The sequence below is a fragment of the Plectropomus leopardus genome, chromosome 19 (genome assembly GCF_008729295.1).
Source record: "Plectropomus leopardus isolate mb chromosome 19, YSFRI_Pleo_2.0, whole genome shotgun sequence".
Lineage (NCBI taxonomy): Eukaryota > Metazoa > Chordata > Actinopteri > Perciformes > Serranidae > Plectropomus > Plectropomus leopardus.
Window position 1 is genome coordinate 17384622 of NC_056481.1, and position 19301 is coordinate 17403922.

General features: G+C 39.0%; 4 protein-coding genes across 4 annotated transcripts in view; 2 read left to right on the plus strand and 2 right to left on the minus strand.

Annotated features, from left to right (window-relative positions):
• The first annotated feature begins 648 nt into the window (after window positions 1-648).
• On the plus strand, window positions 649-13207 carry LOC121958689 (uncharacterized protein C7orf50 homolog). The gene is made up of 6 exons (XM_042507781.1): window positions 649-711; window positions 963-1096; window positions 1191-1292; window positions 9427-9638; window positions 11220-11301; window positions 12778-13207. The coding sequence occupies exons 2-6, from the start codon at window positions 977-979 to the stop codon at window positions 12955-12957; spliced, it is 696 nt and encodes a 231-aa protein (XP_042363715.1). The 5' UTR covers window positions 649-711; window positions 963-976; the 3' UTR covers window positions 12958-13207.
• LOC121958687 lies at window positions 6131-8657 on the minus strand. Its single transcript, XM_042507779.1, has 2 exons — window positions 8322-8657; window positions 6131-7684 (listed from the first exon to the last, which is right to left on the minus strand). Exons 1-2 carry the CDS (start codon window positions 8322-8324, stop codon window positions 6602-6604), a joined length of 1086 nt encoding a protein of 361 aa, XP_042363713.1. The 5' UTR covers window positions 8325-8657; the 3' UTR covers window positions 6131-6601.
• Window positions 13208-13718: 511 nt separating the features above from the next.
• gnptg (N-acetylglucosamine-1-phosphate transferase subunit gamma) lies at window positions 13719-18815 on the minus strand. Its single transcript, XM_042507780.1, has 11 exons — window positions 18679-18815; window positions 18501-18555; window positions 17552-17619; window positions 17334-17388; window positions 17113-17196; window positions 16895-16988; window positions 15867-15981; window positions 15692-15774; window positions 15339-15467; window positions 15138-15219; window positions 13719-15047 (listed from the first exon to the last, which is right to left on the minus strand). The coding sequence occupies exons 1-11, from the start codon at window positions 18743-18745 to the stop codon at window positions 14968-14970; spliced, it is 912 nt and encodes a 303-aa protein (XP_042363714.1). The 5' UTR covers window positions 18746-18815; the 3' UTR covers window positions 13719-14967.
• A 61-nt stretch (window positions 18816-18876) lies between these two features.
• Window positions 18877-19301, plus strand: part of tsr3 (TSR3 ribosome maturation factor) — a 4331-nt gene continuing 3906 nt past the window's right edge. The window contains exon 1 of the mRNA XM_042508346.1: window positions 18877-19292. Within this exon, the coding sequence (XP_042364280.1) occupies window positions 19172-19292 (121 nt within the window). The 5' untranslated portion in view covers window positions 18877-19171. The remainder of the gene's footprint in view (window positions 19293-19301) is intronic.

A 19301-nucleotide genomic window follows, 5' to 3' on the forward strand; every position in this document is an offset into this window, starting at 1 on the left:
CTATATTATCATTTTTTAATGAACACACACACACACACACACACACACACACACACGCACAAATAAAAAAAGTAACAACACAATAAAATAAAAAAAACATGTAATTTGACTCGTAGAGTAGATAAAGTTTTCATGGAAATGTAGATGTTAAAATGTAAATTTCTCTTTGTTACTAATTGGTCCTTAACGTGAAGGTTACACTTTTTTATAAAAAAAAAGATGAATAATCACTGTTTTTGCTACCATATATATATAAATCTGTTTTTAACCATTTCTGATATGTTTTCAAAGTACTGTAATATTAGTTCTGGTAATACTACTCATTCCACGGTCATACACTGATATATGTAACACTGATATGATAACATATAACAAGCTTTTAAAGCTTCTTCGTGTTTTGCCATTACCATGAACGGCCATCTCAACCGTTTGGAAGAGGCATAAATATAAAAAAAAAAACCAAAAAAAAACAAACTAAAAAACCTTCGGGGTCTGTTTGAAAAAAAAACTGATTTTTTTATTAGAGCCCCAAAGGAAATAAAAATGCAAAGACATTTTTATTGCTTTTTTTTCTTGGTGAGGACTTTGAAGGGTTAAATGCTGGACCATATCCGTCCAATCACGCTTCAGCTGTGCGACATCACTTCCTGTTTGAGTTCCCACGCTTCATGTGAGCTTCCTGGAGGTCTACACGTTTTTGTCACGGAGGAAGTAAGTAAAATAAGAACAGTGTGATAAAGACAAATGTTGGCTCTATAATTCAGTTTCAACAGCATTTTATGTGGAGGAACCACAGGAAGCGTCAAATATGTGTTTTGGCTGTGAAAACCGTTAACGTGTTTAGTTTAAATTGTATTCCTCATCCCTCTCAGTCTGTGAAGTTTATTGTCTGTATATTTAATACTGCATACAGTATGCACAATATGTGTATCTGTTGTCGCATAACATGTTTTTGTTTGTAGGAGTAAATTAAATCATGGCCAAAGACAAATCTTTGACAAAACCGGCTAAAAGGGAGAAGTTGAGTTCAAATAGCGAGGTCCACACAGAAGAAATGATGGACCCCAAAGTGAAAAAGAAAAGGAGAAAGGTGGAGGTGAGTAGCGCTGTCCTTTGCACACGTTTTACAAGACACAGCCTTAAATTACAAACATAAATAAAAAAATATCGATTTCTTTTATTGAATTCAGGAGGCTCCGGTGCAGATTCCTCATGAGGCAATAACAGCAGATGATACAAAACCGAAAAAGGAAAAGAAACGTAAAAAGAAACACATGACAGAGCAAACTGAGGTAAGCTGTCTCCCTTTGTTTCCGTGTAAAACAAACACAGTTGCAGGTTTCTGAGTGTTCAGGTGAACCCTGACTGCAGATTTGTGTTGCACTAAACAGAAAACTCTTAACTTGTGCTGGTAATAATCCAGTCCTCAAAATAAGGAGTTTAATGGTGCTTAAAAACACCAGAGCAGCTAAAAGTTCATACTTGTGAGGCCACTTGAATGTGAGTTGACAATTGGATCTTACTTTTTTTTTAATTTAAATTACTTAATTCATTTAAATGGCAAACATTTGACCTGAAGTTCCTAGGTGGTATCAGAAATGTCTTTAAAAGCTGGCTTTATATTTGCTTAAAAGTGAAGACACTGTCAAAACTCCTAATCAATACATAAACCATAAAGAAAGTACTACGCAGTGTACTGCTTTTGTATTTCATACAACACCGCTTCAAAAAATCAGAACTGTCCCTTTAAATAACTCATTCAACACAGTCTGAGCTTTTGTATTGTCCATCAGTCTACACTGATTGCACAGACATGATGTTATCTCATATTGCTTTGGCTTACTGTATGCAGTCGGCATATTTTTCGGGGAGTAGAACAGTTTGTGGAAGGATATTAGAGCTTAAATGTGTAGACTGTCTTGTTCTGTCACATGCTGCATGGCCACATATGCTCGCAGCTGGTACATAGATGGATTTCCCCAAGGCTGACCTGTGCAGCTTGGCCCATCTGCTCCTCTCCTGGAGAAAAAGTCTCAGTTTATCCCGAAAAGTCTCCCCAAGGAAGCTGTAGATGAGCGGGTTCAGGCAGCTGTTTGAAAAAGCCGCCATCCTGACGGCATGACCTGTCAGAGGGTAGTGCTGCCACAGCGTAGCGCCGTCTGTGTCGCCTCTGAGAAGGTGAACACTTATAAACACGTTTTCCGGAAGCCAGCAGAGGAAGAAGACTAACACAGCCGCTGAGATCATCCGCAGGGCTTTCTGCCTACGAGGCCTCTGCTGGGGGCCGTCTCGCCCCCTCTGGCTCCTCTGGAGCACCTGAGCTATTCTCCAGTAGCACAGACCCAAGGTGCAGAAAGGCAGCAAGAAACCCAGCATCACCTCCAGCCACTGGATCTGGGTCACATTTGCGAAGCAGAAGTGGAGCTCTCCCGCGTGCTGCCTCTGAGCTATGGCAAAGGGAAGCACGGTGAGCAAAGACGACGACACCCAGATGAGGCAGCAGCTGAGGCGTGCGCGCGGCATGCTGCGACCCATGAGGCCAGTCAGTGCCACATACCGGTCGAAGCTCATCCAGGATAAGAAGAAGACGCTGCTGTACATGTTGGCCTGCTGGAAAAGGTTCATGAAGGTGCAGAGGCCGGGCTTGTCGTAGTAGCCCTCCTTCAGGTTGAACACCTCGATCAGAGAGTCGGCCACGAGGGCGAGGTCTGCCACCGCCAGGTTCACAAAGTAGAGATCCGGGGCTGTCAAGCGGCCCCTGTGGTGCAGGTTGACCACTAAGATGAGGATGTTTCCGATGAAGCCGACAGGGAACAGGAATATAACGTAGAGGGCAGAGAGGAAGAGGCTGATAACGTAAAGCTGTCGACTCTCTGCAGCTGCCTGCAGAATATCAGAGACGACTGCCTTTGTGTCATTTAGCTGCACAGTGAAGACGCTGTAGTCCATGTACATGGTCATGTCCATATAACACTACTGTGTGGATCTGGTGTTAGCAGTAGTTATAACCATAAAGTTGCAATATAGTTTTCCAAGGGGTCCGTCTTAGTGGAGACTGTGGTGTCGTCTGTTTCTTCATTCTGCGCCGTGGTCGTGGATGGATAGTGATGCCCACTTTTTGTTCTGAACAGAGAGAAGTGCAGTAAGTCAACAGCTTCTCAAGACTTAGATTCAGTAAATGAGCAGACTTTAAGGAGGCAAAAACATCTATGTACAACATCAATTGACGACAGTAAAGACGGCAACATGAATATACCTAAATTAGTTGATGTTAGAGGTGTGGACTGGAGTCACAAATTGGATGGCAGTGTTTTCCACAAAATTAAAATCTATGTGTGGCGCTAGCTAATCACTTTTTTCATCAGGAGCAGTTACAGTTATAAGGTCAATAATTGATCTGATGATCTGGTCAGAGCTTATCAGATTACTAGATGAGAGGAGCAGCTGCTGCAGAAGAGAGAGGGAGCAAACTTTTGCACCCAGCTTACGGTAAAGTTTACTTTGACTGCGCCCGGTGTTCTGCTGCATCGTCTATGCCCAGACTACGCATCGTGCTCCGAGAGTTTGGTGCAATGAATAATCAAGCGCTATATAAATTCCAATAGTGCTTCTAGGGAACAGTCCAGCGCCAGAAAGAGCCGTTTGAGTCAGAACTACTCGATACCTTCTCCCACGTCCAAAGATTAAGAAGTATGTTATTTATTAAGTGTACCTTGAGTCAATTTATTTCCTGAATCAATTAATGCTTTTTATTCCCAGCAAGTCAACACTTAATTGCCCAGATGATCCACTTTGTTTGAACTAATCTGACAGCAGCCAATCAGACTGCAGGAGAGAATAATGACAATCTAACATTACGTTACCCAGTGGCAGTTTTAAAAAAATCAAACCAAATATAATTTTGTTCATTTACAAAAACTATGCGATAGTTAACAAAAAAAGAAATGCAGTGTGCAAAATGTATGGTTTAAAATATGTCTAAAAACAGATGGAAACGCAACAATTTCAGCATTACATCCAGTGAGGAGCGCACTGTGACTTGTTTGGGACTCGAATCTTAAAGTGAAGGACTTGGTTCTTGTCTGTCTTGACTTGAGATATGTGTGCCAAAAGACTTGAGACTTGTAACTTACAAAACAATGACTTGGTCCCACCTCTGGTTGATGACCAGTTTAAAAACAATGTGGAGCAATTTGGGATTGAGGGGCATTTCTTGTCTAAATATGAATCTGTATGTCTGCCCTTACAAATTTCATATAACATGCCATTCAAGATCATTAGACAAGATCAGCTGCAAAACCTCTCTTCTCTAAATATTTATCATTGTCTTATAGCTCTGCTTTAGCTGTTTCACTTGAAAAAAAGGCAAATTTGCTGCAGTTTTAAAAATTCTTCCAGACTCAACAGAGATTGTTTTAATATGAAATACATCCTTTTTAAGATACAAAATTGTGACAGTGGGTGGCCTGGTAGTCCCCTATTGTCCCCTTTTTTATTTATTTTCATTTTCTCTCCACTTTCCATAAATAATAAATAAGTAATGAAATGCCCAGAAATTCTTTATAAATTGCACTAGCTGTTTTTTAAAATCTGAAAACCACAAGACTATACCAGTCAGTTAGATTTGATAAAAAATATTTTGTAATTTATATAAAAAAACCTACCCGAGGTTCCTTGCACTGCATTGCGGTGTTTTTAATCCTCCCCGTCTGTATGATGGTGACTTTGAGAGCAGGTGTCCCAGTAAATCCAGAGAAGTGTTTTGGTGCCACCCACTACTTCCACCAAGACACACACACGCACGCACGCACGCACGCAAATATAGAGTGTTTTCAGCTAAACCTGAAAAGTGTTTTTCATCATATCCTCACTTCAGTTTATTTCAAATATTTCTAAGCAATACATTAAGTAGCCAACAGAAACAACTCTTACGTATATTTTACATAGAGTTATTTTATTGCATAAATAATTATGTCAAATTAGGACACGGAGCCAACTTGTCAACACCGGCACTGAAGTGTGAACACGACATTGATTGTAGAATGTTAAAATATGTAAATAGGGGAGTCAGGCGAATTTAAGCAAAGACCGACTGACATCATATTTACACAAAACAAATCGCGCAGACGGATGACAGGCTCATTTTATCTTTTCTTGTCTTTAGACTCCTAAAAACAGCATTCAGTAGCACCTTTTGTTTTTTGTTTGGGCTCACAGGCACCTGTTTAAAACTACAGATGATCTGCCGTGTTAATGCTGTAATGCATCAGGTTTAATGCTTTTGAGATTTTCTTATAATGAGCAACATATTAGATCTTGCTACTATGATTTTACACAATGTGAATCAGATCTGACGTTTCACATGACGCCAACATCTAATGCAACCCAGCTCATTTATTAATTTTCCTACCGGTCCCTGCTTTGTGCCACTGTGTTGGCACTGATGCAAAATGTGATCCATGCAGGTCAGTTGTTCCTAGAACTGGTGCCCATCATTTTCTTGAAAAGAGTTTAGAGTATCACTCGTCTGGCTTGTTTTGGTTGTTTAGTTTAACAGCTTTAAAATAATTACATGGAAAATATTGACACTGTTGGCCTCAACTTAGACTCTGACTTTTATTTTTCCCTGAGTAAGTGTTTCCTATGTGGCATTCTGGGAATTGCAGAGGGTTTTCCAGGCGTTTTGTCTGAAAGGGCTTTTGTGCAAATTGTGTTTGTGCAAACTGAGTCTGTTTTCTGAGAAAAGAGGTGTGTCTAAGAGCAGGTTCAAGAGATATAAAATTGCACCTACTGCTGACAGCAAGTCTGGATCGACATCACTTTTTCACACATATTTAAACCTCTGAAGGCTGAACAAAAAGGCAAGAAGACACGTGGAAAGAGATTAGTAGATTTAGAAATTTTTTTTAAAAAAAGGAAAAATTTCAAGAGAACTATATTTGTAATTATCATAATTATATATCTTAAATAATTTTACAGTAATTATACATTTTAAGCATTTTTTTCACGTCATTTCCCTTTTCTTTTTTTCTTGTTTTTTTATTTACCCTTTTTTGTTCTTGTGTTTTTGTTTGGAGGGGTTGGTTTTTTCAAGTAATTTCCTTGTACTTTTTTTTAAAAACTAATTTCTTGGTAAATCTTTCCTTCTTAAGTTGGTCATTGCCTTTTTCCCATTATTTTGAAAGAAATTGAGCCAATTTGGCCATGTTGCAAAGGATTAATTTCTTATACATAGATGTTGATTTACAAAAACAAAATAAACATATTGTTATTATTACATCAGCGACTATAAGGACTGTACATGTTGACAATTCTCCATATGTACAGCAAAACATTTATTTTTGTAAAATACAAAATGCACAACAAAAAGAAATTTGAAGAACAGATTTGCAAATGTTCAGCACTGTAGACACTAAAAAGTGGAATACATGCATGTAAAAGGATTTCAATTTTAACTTAGGAGAAAAAGTAAAGCATTTCAGAAATTCCATTAAGAATATTTGAATACATCAGATTTCTTTATTTTAGTTTACTTTATTTTAGTCTTTATTTTGATGCATCAGTGGAGTTCTGTTCTCAAAGATGAGAGCGTCTTTGTCCTCTACGACTCTATGTCCTGCAGGGTGTCTGTGATCTCGCTGTGGGGAGCTATAATGTTTCTGTTGGGCTGCGTGCGCCCGGGACTCTGACAGCAGTCCCCCAGCTGCCTCAACACGCCGTGGAGACTCTCTCGACACTGCCTGTGCATGAGCAGCACGAGCAGGAGGCTGGTACTGCTCCCTGAGAACAAAACAAACTCAGCCACGCTCAGAAACGCTCGCTCGTGATGGCTCAGCCCCCCCTCTAGTTGTGCTAGTTGGGCTCCTCTCAACAGTGCCACGCCGTAGAAGAGCTGACAGAAAAACATGACCACGGTGACTGTCAGGAACACAGGACCCTCCTCTGAGCCGGAGAGGAAGCGTCCTTTAGATTTCCACTGCCGGACGCAGCCGCCTATCAGAAGTCCCAGTTGGAAGGTGTAGGGAATCAAAAAAGCTAGGCACAATCTAGCAGCTGCGTACGACACACCAGCACCAGCTGGATCCATAAAGCATTCAGCTTCTTTGTGTAGACCCTCACTGGGTCCACGAAGCCCAGCGAGCAGCAGAGAAATCAGGATAGAACTCAGGATCACCAAACCTGCACAGACCCAGTGCTTCCTCAGCAGGGCGTGGGACGGCGGATCCAATGTTAGCACATAAGCCATGAGAACTAAGACGAGCAGGCTGCAAAGAGAGACAGCGTTGATGGTGAAGGAGAGCGCGGCGCAGCCCAAACCTGTTGTAATCAGGTAGTGAGGTTTGTAGGCCACGGTGTGGAGAGAGAGGAGCAGCAGCAGCAGCTGGAGGCCACAAAAGGCCCAGAGCAGGCAGTCGAGCCAGGCCAGCCGTCTATGAGCTCTGTACGTCTGGATGAAGCTGTAGAGCAGGAAGCAGCCCGCCATGAAGCCGAGACCAGCGAAGAAACTGTAGACGTAGTTTGCCCTGGAGGTGATGTCATTGGCTGAAATTTCGTCTAAGTCGTTTTTAGAGGAGATTGTTGAGGTGAAAGTGTCCACGATGGTGGTGTCCATGATGGTGGGACTGTGTGATAACGGAGGTGTGGTGCTTCTCTCAGTGGCGAGCACGTCCACGCTTTGAGTCGACTGGAAATGAAAAGAGAAAACAACCACTGATGAAATCCTGTCCTCAGCTTCACCATTGTTTGTCGAGCATTTCCTCCCATCAGAGTGTGGTGAGATATCAGCCGAGTTCAGATCATTTGGATACAAGTGTATTTCACCTGGTGTCTGTAAATCAGCTGCTCATTTAGGACACAAAAACGAGTGGGAAAACATTAAGAGCAACTACGTTTGAGTAGGTAAACTCACTTAGACCCTCTGAGGCTGATCTTGATTTGTGACATTTCACTTTAAAGATCAAATTGAACTTTGAACTTTGACTTGATTAATCTGTAAAGCAGTTTGGGTTGCCTTTGGATATAAAATGTGCGATATAAATACATTTGCCTTGCTTTATCAGTTAGATTTACCAATCATAACATGGGTGTTCCACAGGAATACACCCTTACAACATATGTGCATTTCCTTCCTGAATCAACTCAAGCTAAAATTTTAACTGAACTTGAAGTCAGTATTTAAGACATATATAGTGCTATATATTTCTGAAAGAATGTATGACTACTTTCTTTCAGAAATCTTTTCAACAACCACATTGGCCACTCTTTGTCTGCTCCCATTTGAGGAACCTCCTGCTTTAGTGAAAACATATGTTTCCACTTACCATTTTTGTTTTCGTCACCCACTCGTCTTCTGTTTTGTATCCACCAGCCCCGACGCTGCCGATCGCCTCAAAGCTTCGAAAATGATGCTTGTTGCATGGACCCGGCTGCTCACTGTGAAGGATTTTTTATATTTCTGTGGGCAATACTCCGCCAGCATACTTTCAGAGTGACTTCGTGGCCATGTGATCAAAAATCTTTTCCTCCCCTCCCTCTTTTTTTTTTCTTTTTCATCACCGTGCAGACTGAGGACCGTTAAATCAGAGCATACTGTGCCCCTTGTTTAACTTCCCCTCAGAGTTAAACACAGTCTTTAAGTTGTGCTGTGGTTGCTGGCTGCTGCTGCTGCTTAATATCTTTAATTTGGTTTTTTATTTCTCGTTAGAAAATGTTGAAATAAGTCTTTTGCAAAGCTTCAAATACTCTGCGGACAAATAGGGAACTAGATTTATTTCTCCATCATTAAACTGAAATCCAATATTTGCTCTGATTCCAAATTCACTCACACAGCAGCTGTTTTGTTTCAAGGCTCCTCTGTGTGATTTGGCAAAAAAAACTGACGACAGGTGATTATTTTTAAACAGTGCATGCTTGTGCTGTGGATAAGATTGAGCGCTTTGAATGCTGAAAGTGTGTTGCGCACCACAGTAAACTTCCCCACACAGTATAAATGCATGTGATGCTGACCTCATAGGGCTGTCGATCCAGGAAACGTCCCTCTGCGCTGCAGCGCAACAGGAAGGGATTCAGACTTAAAAAGTGCTTTAGCTTTCACTGTCTTCACAAGATAGCACCAAAAAAAGTCACATTAGTTTACTGTGTAAATCAAACTACGTTTATGTGAGGTATCTAGCAGTAGATCTCCAGAAAAGTTAAAAAAAAAAAAAAAAGGTAAAAAAACCCTGAAACTGGCAGGAAATGTCTATTGAGTACACAAAAATATATTATTGTTGTAACATTTTCTTATCATTCAATCACTCAGCGCAAGTTATTTTGGGATGTTTTGATAATTACATGAGTACAATCACATGAATGCTGAAAATGATAAGGGTCTACAAAGGAAGGCCTGTAAATGAAGATAACCTTTGTTTTGCTTTGGTGCGACAGATTTCAGATCCACCCCGTCGCCCGGAGGGGACACACGAGCTGGAGGGAGAGGAGGACTTGAGCCCTGAGGAGAAGCGGGTCATGGAGAGGAAGATGAAGAAGATCCTGAAAAAGGAAGAGAAGAAGAGGCTCAAAGCTGAGGGAGAGACCGTAAAGAAACCTGATGCATCTGGACCCATTGCACCTCAGCAGGCCTTAGATTACCTCACCTGGTAAGAGACAAGCGTATGTAGTTCAGGACAGCTGCATCGACATGTTGGCCTCCTGCCTATCATCACTTCTTACAGAGGAAACCAAAGGTTTAAAGCAAACCCATGTTTAAATCCACATAACCATGAAGCAACGAGGATATGGCTCAAACACAATGCACACATAGGCCGACAGTATTTACATTTATTTTTCAACTATTTTAAGGAATACTTCACTCAGAAAATTACCATTTGTATATCAGTTACTCACCCTGTGTTATGCTGAATTTGTGAAGAAAACATTTCTTTCTTGCATTCAACCACGGTGAACGAAGAATCCAAAAACTGAGAAAATTCTCAATAAATTGGGGTCCACTTTTATCAACAGCAAAACTATATCAAAACAACTCACACAACTCATGAATTTGGTATTTTAAAGGGTTAGTTCAGATTCACAAAAGTCACTTAATAATGAAAACTGACTGATGGAGGCAGCAGTAGACCAGCAGCTCCGGTGTTCAACAAGGTAAAATTACTGTTTTTGTCACCGGGTTTTGGCTTTAAAGAGAGTAAAGGTAAGTTTGACTTTCACTTCAGTTTTAAATCCTAAGGTTTGAGGTAAAATGGATGTGTTAAGGAATTGCTGTGCATAAATGAGACTTGGATTATACTGCATGAGTTGTAAGAGTTTGTATGCAGGTGTTTTGAAATAGTTTTGCTGTTGTTTAACACAAACTTGAATTACTTCAGTTCATGAATATTCACCCTTTTTTGAGTTTTCCTTCAAAACTGAGGCGTGTGAGAAAAAGAAAAAGCTTTATTTGCTAATTCAAGTGAACTCGACATGAGAAATTGATATACAAATGGTAATTTGATGGATGACGTGTTCTTTTAAGCTATGACATGCATCCAGAAGACCAAAAGTGGTTCACAAACCATCTTTTTTAAGTTGTCTGCTGCTAATATTTCACACATAAATACATGTAAGCTGGAGCACCCTGAAAATGTAATGTAATTCAGTACAGCCCTTAAAACAGAAAATGTTTTGGTTATGTTGGTTACTCATGTTGGGAATGTGTGCGAAGTGTGGCTTGAACTTTGGTTGACGGTATTGTTTGTGGTGTGCTGAGATTGGTAAATGATTGAATTAGATATTAAATGGAAATCCTTTTTCACATAAAGTTTCTGAAGTCTGAGAAAAATAACCCTGATGTTAAATTTAAAACAGAAAACCCGGGTCGTTGAGTTTGAAAGATGGTTGTGTTTACAAGGTAGGCAGGGTCTTGTTAAAAATCTTATCATGTTGCATTGTGGGAAGTGTATGATCCAGTGTTTGACAATAACTTGTATTAGTGACTGAAACTCAGGATGTCTCCTCTACTGCTTTGATTTTGACTATTCTTTTTCTAGTCTGTCTCTTGTGTTAAGGAAGTGCAAAACTAGATCTCTGTGGTATCTCTTCAAGGTTAAGGTCCTGCCTGTTGTTATGTAAATCGGAGGACAAAATACAGCAATCACAGCAAAGCAACCCAGTATGACACAGACACTAAACTGTTTTTAAAAAATCAACACCTTTATTTTATTTTGAACTGGTTTTGTCTGCAGCTGGGCTGAGAACCGCACAGAGTGGAAGTTCCAGAAGACAAGGCAGACATGGTTACTGCAGCACATGTTTGACCCCCAGCAGGTAAACATACCAGGTGTGAGCGCTCGATGATGATGATGGTGATGGTGAAGGAAGATTTTTCTCAGATAAGGTTTAGAGTGTGGGAAGTGTTGACCTCAGAACGATGTCTTCCTGTTTGATCAGTTTGTGAGTTACACCCACTCTCTTATCTCCGTTCAGCAAGTATAATAACGCAATTTAAGAAGGCTATTTTTATATGCGTTTTGTGAACATGTCATGGTCGACAGTTACGCAGAACAATAAGGCGAATCTACGAAAAGTTGTTTTCAGTTTATAAATATTTATAAACCGCCCTGAAAATACATTTAATGATGATTTTTGTGCGCTTTCTTTTAAAACTACACAGTAAACTATTATTTACTACTAGATTTGATACAAATAACTACCACTATTTATTTAGTAAAGCTACTTTCTCATTTAAAGGTGTATTTTGCAATTCTGGAAAATGATCTTTAATATTTGAAATCAAACACCCAAACAAGTACACCCCTCCTTGTTTACCGTGCCTCTCGCTCTCCTCGGCTTTCTCTTGACGCATCCATGGTCTTTCCTCTGTCCTGTGCACGAGCACAGCATAATAGCGTTATAAGTCACTTTGTTTGTTTTCAATTTCCAGAGTCAGGGCTGTGTGTGACCCCTGGATTTAGATATTTGCTAACGTTAACATAGTGAATAGGTTTAGGACTGCAGACTCCACCTTTGAGATAAAATGAACCTTTTATTCATTATAGCATGGAAATTTGATTGTTGCAGCAGCACAAGGACAGCAATGGTACTGATGAATAGAAAAAGTAAAATAGACAAGAGGTGTATATATATATATATCTAAAGTAAGACTAGAATAAAAAAAAATTATATTATTATTATTATGTTATTATTAATAAGAGCAAAAGAGTCAAAAATCGCAAGTCGAAGTGTGTTTAATTGCGGCAGAATCCAAAGTCTAAATTAACAGTGTACACCAGACTGATGTTATTAAGTAATAATACTTAGTGTTCATCTGTATTAATGGAGAAGTAATGCAAATATATAATACAGAATATGATGCAAAAATCAGTAACATATAACATGAAATAGTGTAATCTGGTTAAATTATGACAAAGTGTGGGATATGAGATATTGTGTAAGGTGAGGTAGTAATATAAGATATGATATATAGTACAGCAGTATGGCATCGGAATGGAATATAATATATATATAAAAACTGTAGACACAGAAGTATGGCATAATATAGTATAGGTTCATTTGACATTATATTTAGTTAATTTGCAAACAGATAAAAGCAATTCCTACTATAAATAAACCAACAGTTTGATTATTCCTGTAAATGCACAATAAAAAATAAGATTAAAAGATTAAAAAGACATGCACACGCATTTTTTTTGTAAAATAAGATAAAACCAGATATTCATATGTAAACTCATGGACAAACAACAGGATATAAGCAACACAATCATCTAAAATACTTCCTCTCAGATTCCAGATGAGAAGTTCTCCGTGCTGCTCGAGTACCTGGAGGGGCTTCGCGGAGGGGCCAAAGACATCACAGTGCAGAAGGCCTTAGTCCTGATCGAGGAGTCGGGACAAGCACCAGAGGACAGAGACGTCCAGCAGAGGGCGCACAGAGCCAGAGAAGTTATCCAGCTGCTGTCCTGAACCCACCACCATCAAACAGAGGCATGGAGCCCACCGGAAAAGACTGAGGCATGTTTGTTGGTCAGTGGACTGAATGATTGATGGCCCTGGTCTCAAGCTAAAACATGTTGTTTATGTGTAGTTTTTTTGGACAGGTTCCTTAGAAAAAAGGATGTGTTTTGATTAAATTAGCATTATTGCTCACATTTTTTTATTTAAATGTGTTAATGTGTAATTTAAATGCCAAATTTTCTGGCATACAATTTCAGAACTTTTCCATGACTTTTCAAGGACCCCTAATAGTGCTTTATTTCCTTTTGGCATATGCCTGACATTTTTTTCAAATATATATCAATTTCAGACATAACTTCATTTAGCTGGTGTACATGAAGGAAGAGACAGAACACACGGTGAAAATAAGAAAATGGACATGATTGTAAACAAAGTACCACACAACGCATTTTAAACCAATGTCATGTTGACAGCTACAGAAAACATGCATGGGAATTATCTGGAGGGTTATCCAAATATTATTTTAACAGTAATGTCATTATACCCAGCACAATTCCATTACTTTTCCAAAGGTTTTATTTTTACCAATTCCATGACTTTTCCAGGCCTGGAAAACATGATTGTGAAATTTCAAGACTTGTCCAGATTTTACATTACTGTGGGCACCCTGAAAACTTCTGGAAAACTGCAGAATGATATAAAAAAAAAACATCTGAAAACTAAAAATACTGGACCCACATTTATGTTACAGATACAGTAGCTATTTCCAGCTCCAGATGTAAAGAATTCAGAATTCAGTTTCTCTTTTCTGGACTGATGACAGATGTTGATCCTCCAAAGATGCAACAGACAGCTGGGCGACTGCTGCAGTGAGGAGTCTCAGGAATGTTTGTAGTCTAGACATGTTTGTGCCTGTTAAAGCCCATAATCTGGGATGTCACTGAGGAGAATAACTTTTCTCATCTGCTCCAGGTATGAGCATGATAATGTTTTGGTTCTCCTCCCCTTTCCAGCTCAGTAGTTTATTGCCCTTAGATGTGTGTTTGTGCATTTCTACCTAATGTTGAGCTTAGCATGGACCCATTCTGAACCTTTCTTCTCACATGTAGCTTCACTTCAAATAGTTGTTCCCATAATTCAGACCTCATTTATGCCATAAACACACATATGCAGTGCAGTAGGTACCAAATCAGCTGCCAGTTCAGGTTGCAGCATCAAGGAGGGCATATGCATGTTTTGACTCTTAATTCAGGTTCTTAACTTTTCAGGAAGGAAACTGATTCTCTATATGTAAGCGAGGGCTGCTGATATCACTTCCTAGATGTATAAAAATAAACCCAAATACAGTACAAGTCATATTTCAAAGACTTTTAGTTCCTCTAACTGTATAAAGGCACAAATAACAACATAAGCCTATCTGTTAAGATTTTTTGCAATACTTTTCCCTTTCAGTGTGACACAAATAAAACATACCAATTATTTCATGAAATGTTATGTCCTTGAAGAAAAAAATAATCCAGCTATTCTATGATGTCTTCAAAAATGTATCTCCTACTTGGCGCAAGACATCCAGATTTTCAGTGCACCAGTCAAATACAGATCAGGAAACAAAAAAGGCCCCAGTAACAAGTTTTTTGAGAATCAACTTTTTTCATGTAAGATGTTTGTAAACCTAGAGACTTAAATACCGAGACATATATACTTAAAACGTTTTGCCTCTCTTAAAACTTTATTAAAAATGTTTTTCTCAATATGGTCGCATGATAACAGTATTTGATACATTAACAAGACTGACAGGAAGTCCTCAAGAGAGGCAGCTGAGTGATGTTACACCTCAAAAAGTCAAAAGTGCAAAAGTCTGACAAGTTTATCCACAAATGAGTTTTTTTTCTCAGTGTCACTTATATAAATTAACCTTTCGTGCCATCACCAGTGACAGCAATATTGTCCAGCGAGTGTCTGCGTCACTCATGATCAACAAAATCTTCAGACCCACTGTGGGAGGTGACGTGCTCATATTCACAGCAAATCAATCAGGCCGTTGTCTCCCCGTGCATGTTGCTCCTTAACTGTTGCACTCACTGTGCTTTTTGCCTCATCTGCAACATAAAGCAAAGATAATCCACAAAATAATGCTATTAACACTGTAGAAAACTTGAATGAGTCGCAATCTGATTGAGTTCACTTACCTTGCTGTGAATCAAAGGGAATATTGTGTTGAGTGAGGAGAGCTCGGAGTCTCTCAATCTCTTCTCTCTGTTTTTGGTAATCCTGTCGGAAAATATATTGAAAATGCACATTCTCTATCACACATTTTTAAACAGTATTGTACTCATACTATACATTCTTTTTGTAGGCTGTTATTTGGAAGGGTACATAAATGTAAACACCTCTGTACATTTCTGTAGTGAATTGTGTGCTCTTGATTCAGCTGCAACTTCTGGTGGCTTTATCTTCACTTTTTGGCTCTTCAGGAGACCAGCGTCCTCAAAAATATCCCTCAAAAGATTGTTGTAACCCTGCAGCAAACATACATTATGTTTTAGTGGGCCATTAAACAAATTATTAAAACTAGAATTAGTATGGTAATTGTGAGGCTGCACTATGAAATGTAAATGGCTGTTTAATATCCCATGCAAATTGCATAAAGGACAGTGTGTCTGTGTTTTAATCAATTGGGGATCCCTAATTACACCTTTACATTTTATCAGCTCGCAAGTGATCAGCCAAACTGGTCTTTTACCTGCTCAGTTATAAGACCTTCATAGCGAGCCTGCTCAGCTTCATCCCATTCCCTTTGGAGCGTCTCACTCAGTGTCGGATACACTTCAAAAAGGGCACACAACTGATAAGATACACTATTAACACTGACTCAGCACGCTGCTGACTTACGCTGTAAGATGGTTCTTTTGTCTTACCTAACAGGGAATGTGGATGACAAACAAGCGGGGTCTCAAAGGTTAGCGAGTACACACAGGTGCTGGGCTCTGAGACTTGGGCAAGCTTGGTGCTTGAGCTGCAGACAAAAATCACCTACAGAAAAATGAAAAGAAACTTGACTGACTGACTGACTGACTGACTGGTATTTATTTTGAACATGTTCAACAAACAAAACAAAACAAAAAGCAAAATAACAATAATTGAAATGAATGTCCATAAAGGAGTAGGAGGAAGTATAAAACTTATTTCCAACCCCTCAATTAATTCATGAACTTCTCTAACATGTAAATGCACATACATACACTCACATAATTACATTCACACAATTATATAAATATAAGCATACACAAATACTCATATACACATATATGTAATTAATTAACTCTTTAAGTGTTCATAATGTTAATTTATTAGTTAAAATGATCTTTATTGCAGAGTAGTATTGTGAAATGTCTTTAAAGTGTCAAAATATTTGGTCTAGACTTGTTGGTAATATTGACTAATGAATTTGCTGTTCACTGTTTGGGTCGGATCGCCTCCTGTCATTTAATTGGTCTTATATTGGGAGTTCCTTAATTCTGTTGCATGACTACCAGAAAGAGTTTAAAGGGACAGTTCAGCCCCCAATTTTTTTTAAAGTATATTTTTCCTCTCATCTGTAGTGGCATTTATCGATCTAGATTGTTTTGGTGTGAGTTGCCGAGTGTTGGCGATATCTGCAGTAGAGATGTCTGCTGTCTCTAGAATATGATATATCTAGATAGCTTGTGGTGTTCAACGTGTCAAAAAAAAAAAACATTTGGAAAACTGAACAGCAAATTCCTTTTCCAAAAATCATAACCCAGTTACTCAAGATAATCCACAGACCTTGTTGTGAGCAGTTTCATGCAGGAACTATTTTTTTTCCACTGGCACTTTGAGCACCTCTGCACCTTGAGCAGAGGAAAACTATGTATCTTTGATTTACAGGTTAACTGTTCCTTTAAATATTTAAGGCAAAGCTAACCTTTGTTTCCCTGTTTCTTGTTCCACAAGTATCCCCGTCTCTCATCCACATGCCAGTGAAAGTGTTGTTTGCCATTTCCCACTCCTGCCAGATCCTGTTGGAAACATGCAAAACTGCTGCCATTAGAATAAACCCACAACTTACTGGCAATCATTCACATATTGATATCTGCCATAAAGGTAACTGTAGGTAATGTGGGGGAAGGTAACCCAACTTACCCCAGTATCCCACTGTAGGCATTCCATCTAAAGGACTGCTCGTGTTGGGTAATGTTGTGAAATGGACAAAATTCATATTTGTACCTGCAAAATCACCAAGCACACAAATACCATGTTATGTCTTTGTATTTGAACAAACAATCTGCATTCAAAACAAGTCACTGTCAAGAGGCAGCAGAAATGTGGATCACGTGTGAGCATGATAGGTGTAAGATACTCACATTGACTCTGTGAGGCTGAAGCACTTTCCAGTAAGCCGATGAAAGTGTGCAGGGCCTTGAGGAAGACATTCACATTAACATGATAAGTCAATTCAGTGACTGAGTTAATCGACAGAAAATCTCTTGCTAACTTTGTCAACATCTAATGGTTAACCACTTTCCTTTACAGCACAGGATCAAAGAAAATGTAGGCTTTCAGTTATATCAGACTGTTTTACCAGATACTGGAGATGGGGTGACTTTAGGCTGTAGTCTGCTTCCCTGACCCACAAAAGGATTATTCAACCTAAACACAGAAACACACAGAAAAAAATGTTTGTTTTTAGGTTTGATAACTGCAAAAAAAACAAAAAAGCTATCACAGTGGTGGAGACCTCCACACACACTCCATATTACTCAAAGGGTTACCCCTCTGTATGATATAATGTCCTTGGAGATCTCTATTGCCCGGTCAAATGAGGCCATGGTAAATAAAATTGAGGCTCTGGCTAAGGCAATGAGGAAAGTCAGGCAAATGTATGTATATGAATCAGGTTGGTCATTATTATTTGTTTATTATGCTAAATGTGTGTTTGTTTTCTTTTTTTTTCCTTTTGTAAATCTTTATATCATACGGCATAAATATCACAGGTCATCTTAAACCATCTTGGGAGGGGAGGGGACAGAAAGTTTAGACAATAGGTTCATTTTCCTTCTGGAGTTTCAAGCAAAATTTTTAAACATATGGACAAGGGATGATAATTTATAGACAATTGATTAATCGGTCATTAAGAATTTAACTGAACATGTGATACTTGACTGATCAATCAATGGGCTATACAATGCTGGTAATGTATGTCTAATAGATTGCTGTTAGGTTTAATTTAAGAAAAAAAGCAGTTAGTATTGTCTGAAATAAGCATACGTTTTTTTTAATAGCGATTAATCGATTGTCAATTTGACCAATACTGGACTGAGGAAGTGCTTACAATTTGCAACCCTAATATGGACACCTATGGATGAGATGCAGCTATGTATATATATATGATTTATAAATTATACTATGCAAAAAAACTTATTAAAAATGTGATCACAAAAAAAGAAAAAATCCGCGAGGAAAGGGCTAGTGTTAACAAGGTGAACCCTATGATATATATACATATATATATATATCTTTGCTTAACGTACCCAAATGTGTTTGGCTCCTCTACAATCTTCATTTTACCGGCGAATCCATGGTTTACTGTGCAAAGAAAAAAACATGTCCACATCAACTCAGCTCACACACAACCATATGTCCCAATGTTCATGGCGCATCTGGATTTGGTATTGACAAATAAACTGGGCGGAATATTCAATCACTTACTGAAAAGACACACAGAGACCATCCACAGTCTTAATAAACGATTAATTCCGTTACACAAACACTGCATCGCTGATTTTTTTAGTGATTTAACGTCCTATTAGGTTGTTTTCTGGGCACATTTCCTGCTTTGGTAGTAGTTCGTCAGGTGACAGGGCACGTGATCAAAATATCATGTGAGCATGCGCTGTTGACGTCTTGGACCACGGCGTGCTTTCCGCGATACAAAGTAACTAGAGCTAACTAAACTTTATTTTTGATGGTGTTAAAAACCAATGCAGGATAAACGGAGACTAATTCCAGTTTTACTGTAGTAATCTCTTGTAATCGTTCAAGGTGTACACGTTGATACAAAACGAATCGTTTACTTTTTGTGACATAAATACTGGCGTCAGGTACAACTAGCTAGCTAGCTAATGTCAGAGTAAACAGACATCGGTTGGTTAATGCAGGCTGAAATCTGGCAATAGCTAACTAGCTGTCCACAGGCTGCAACATGGGACGAAAGAAGCAGGGCAAGACTGTGCGCCCTGACAACAAGGGCAAAGAAAAGAGACATAAAATGAAGGGGAAATCCTTAGAGGCCTTTACAGAAGAAATGCACACTGCTCTTGAAGGTAATGCAT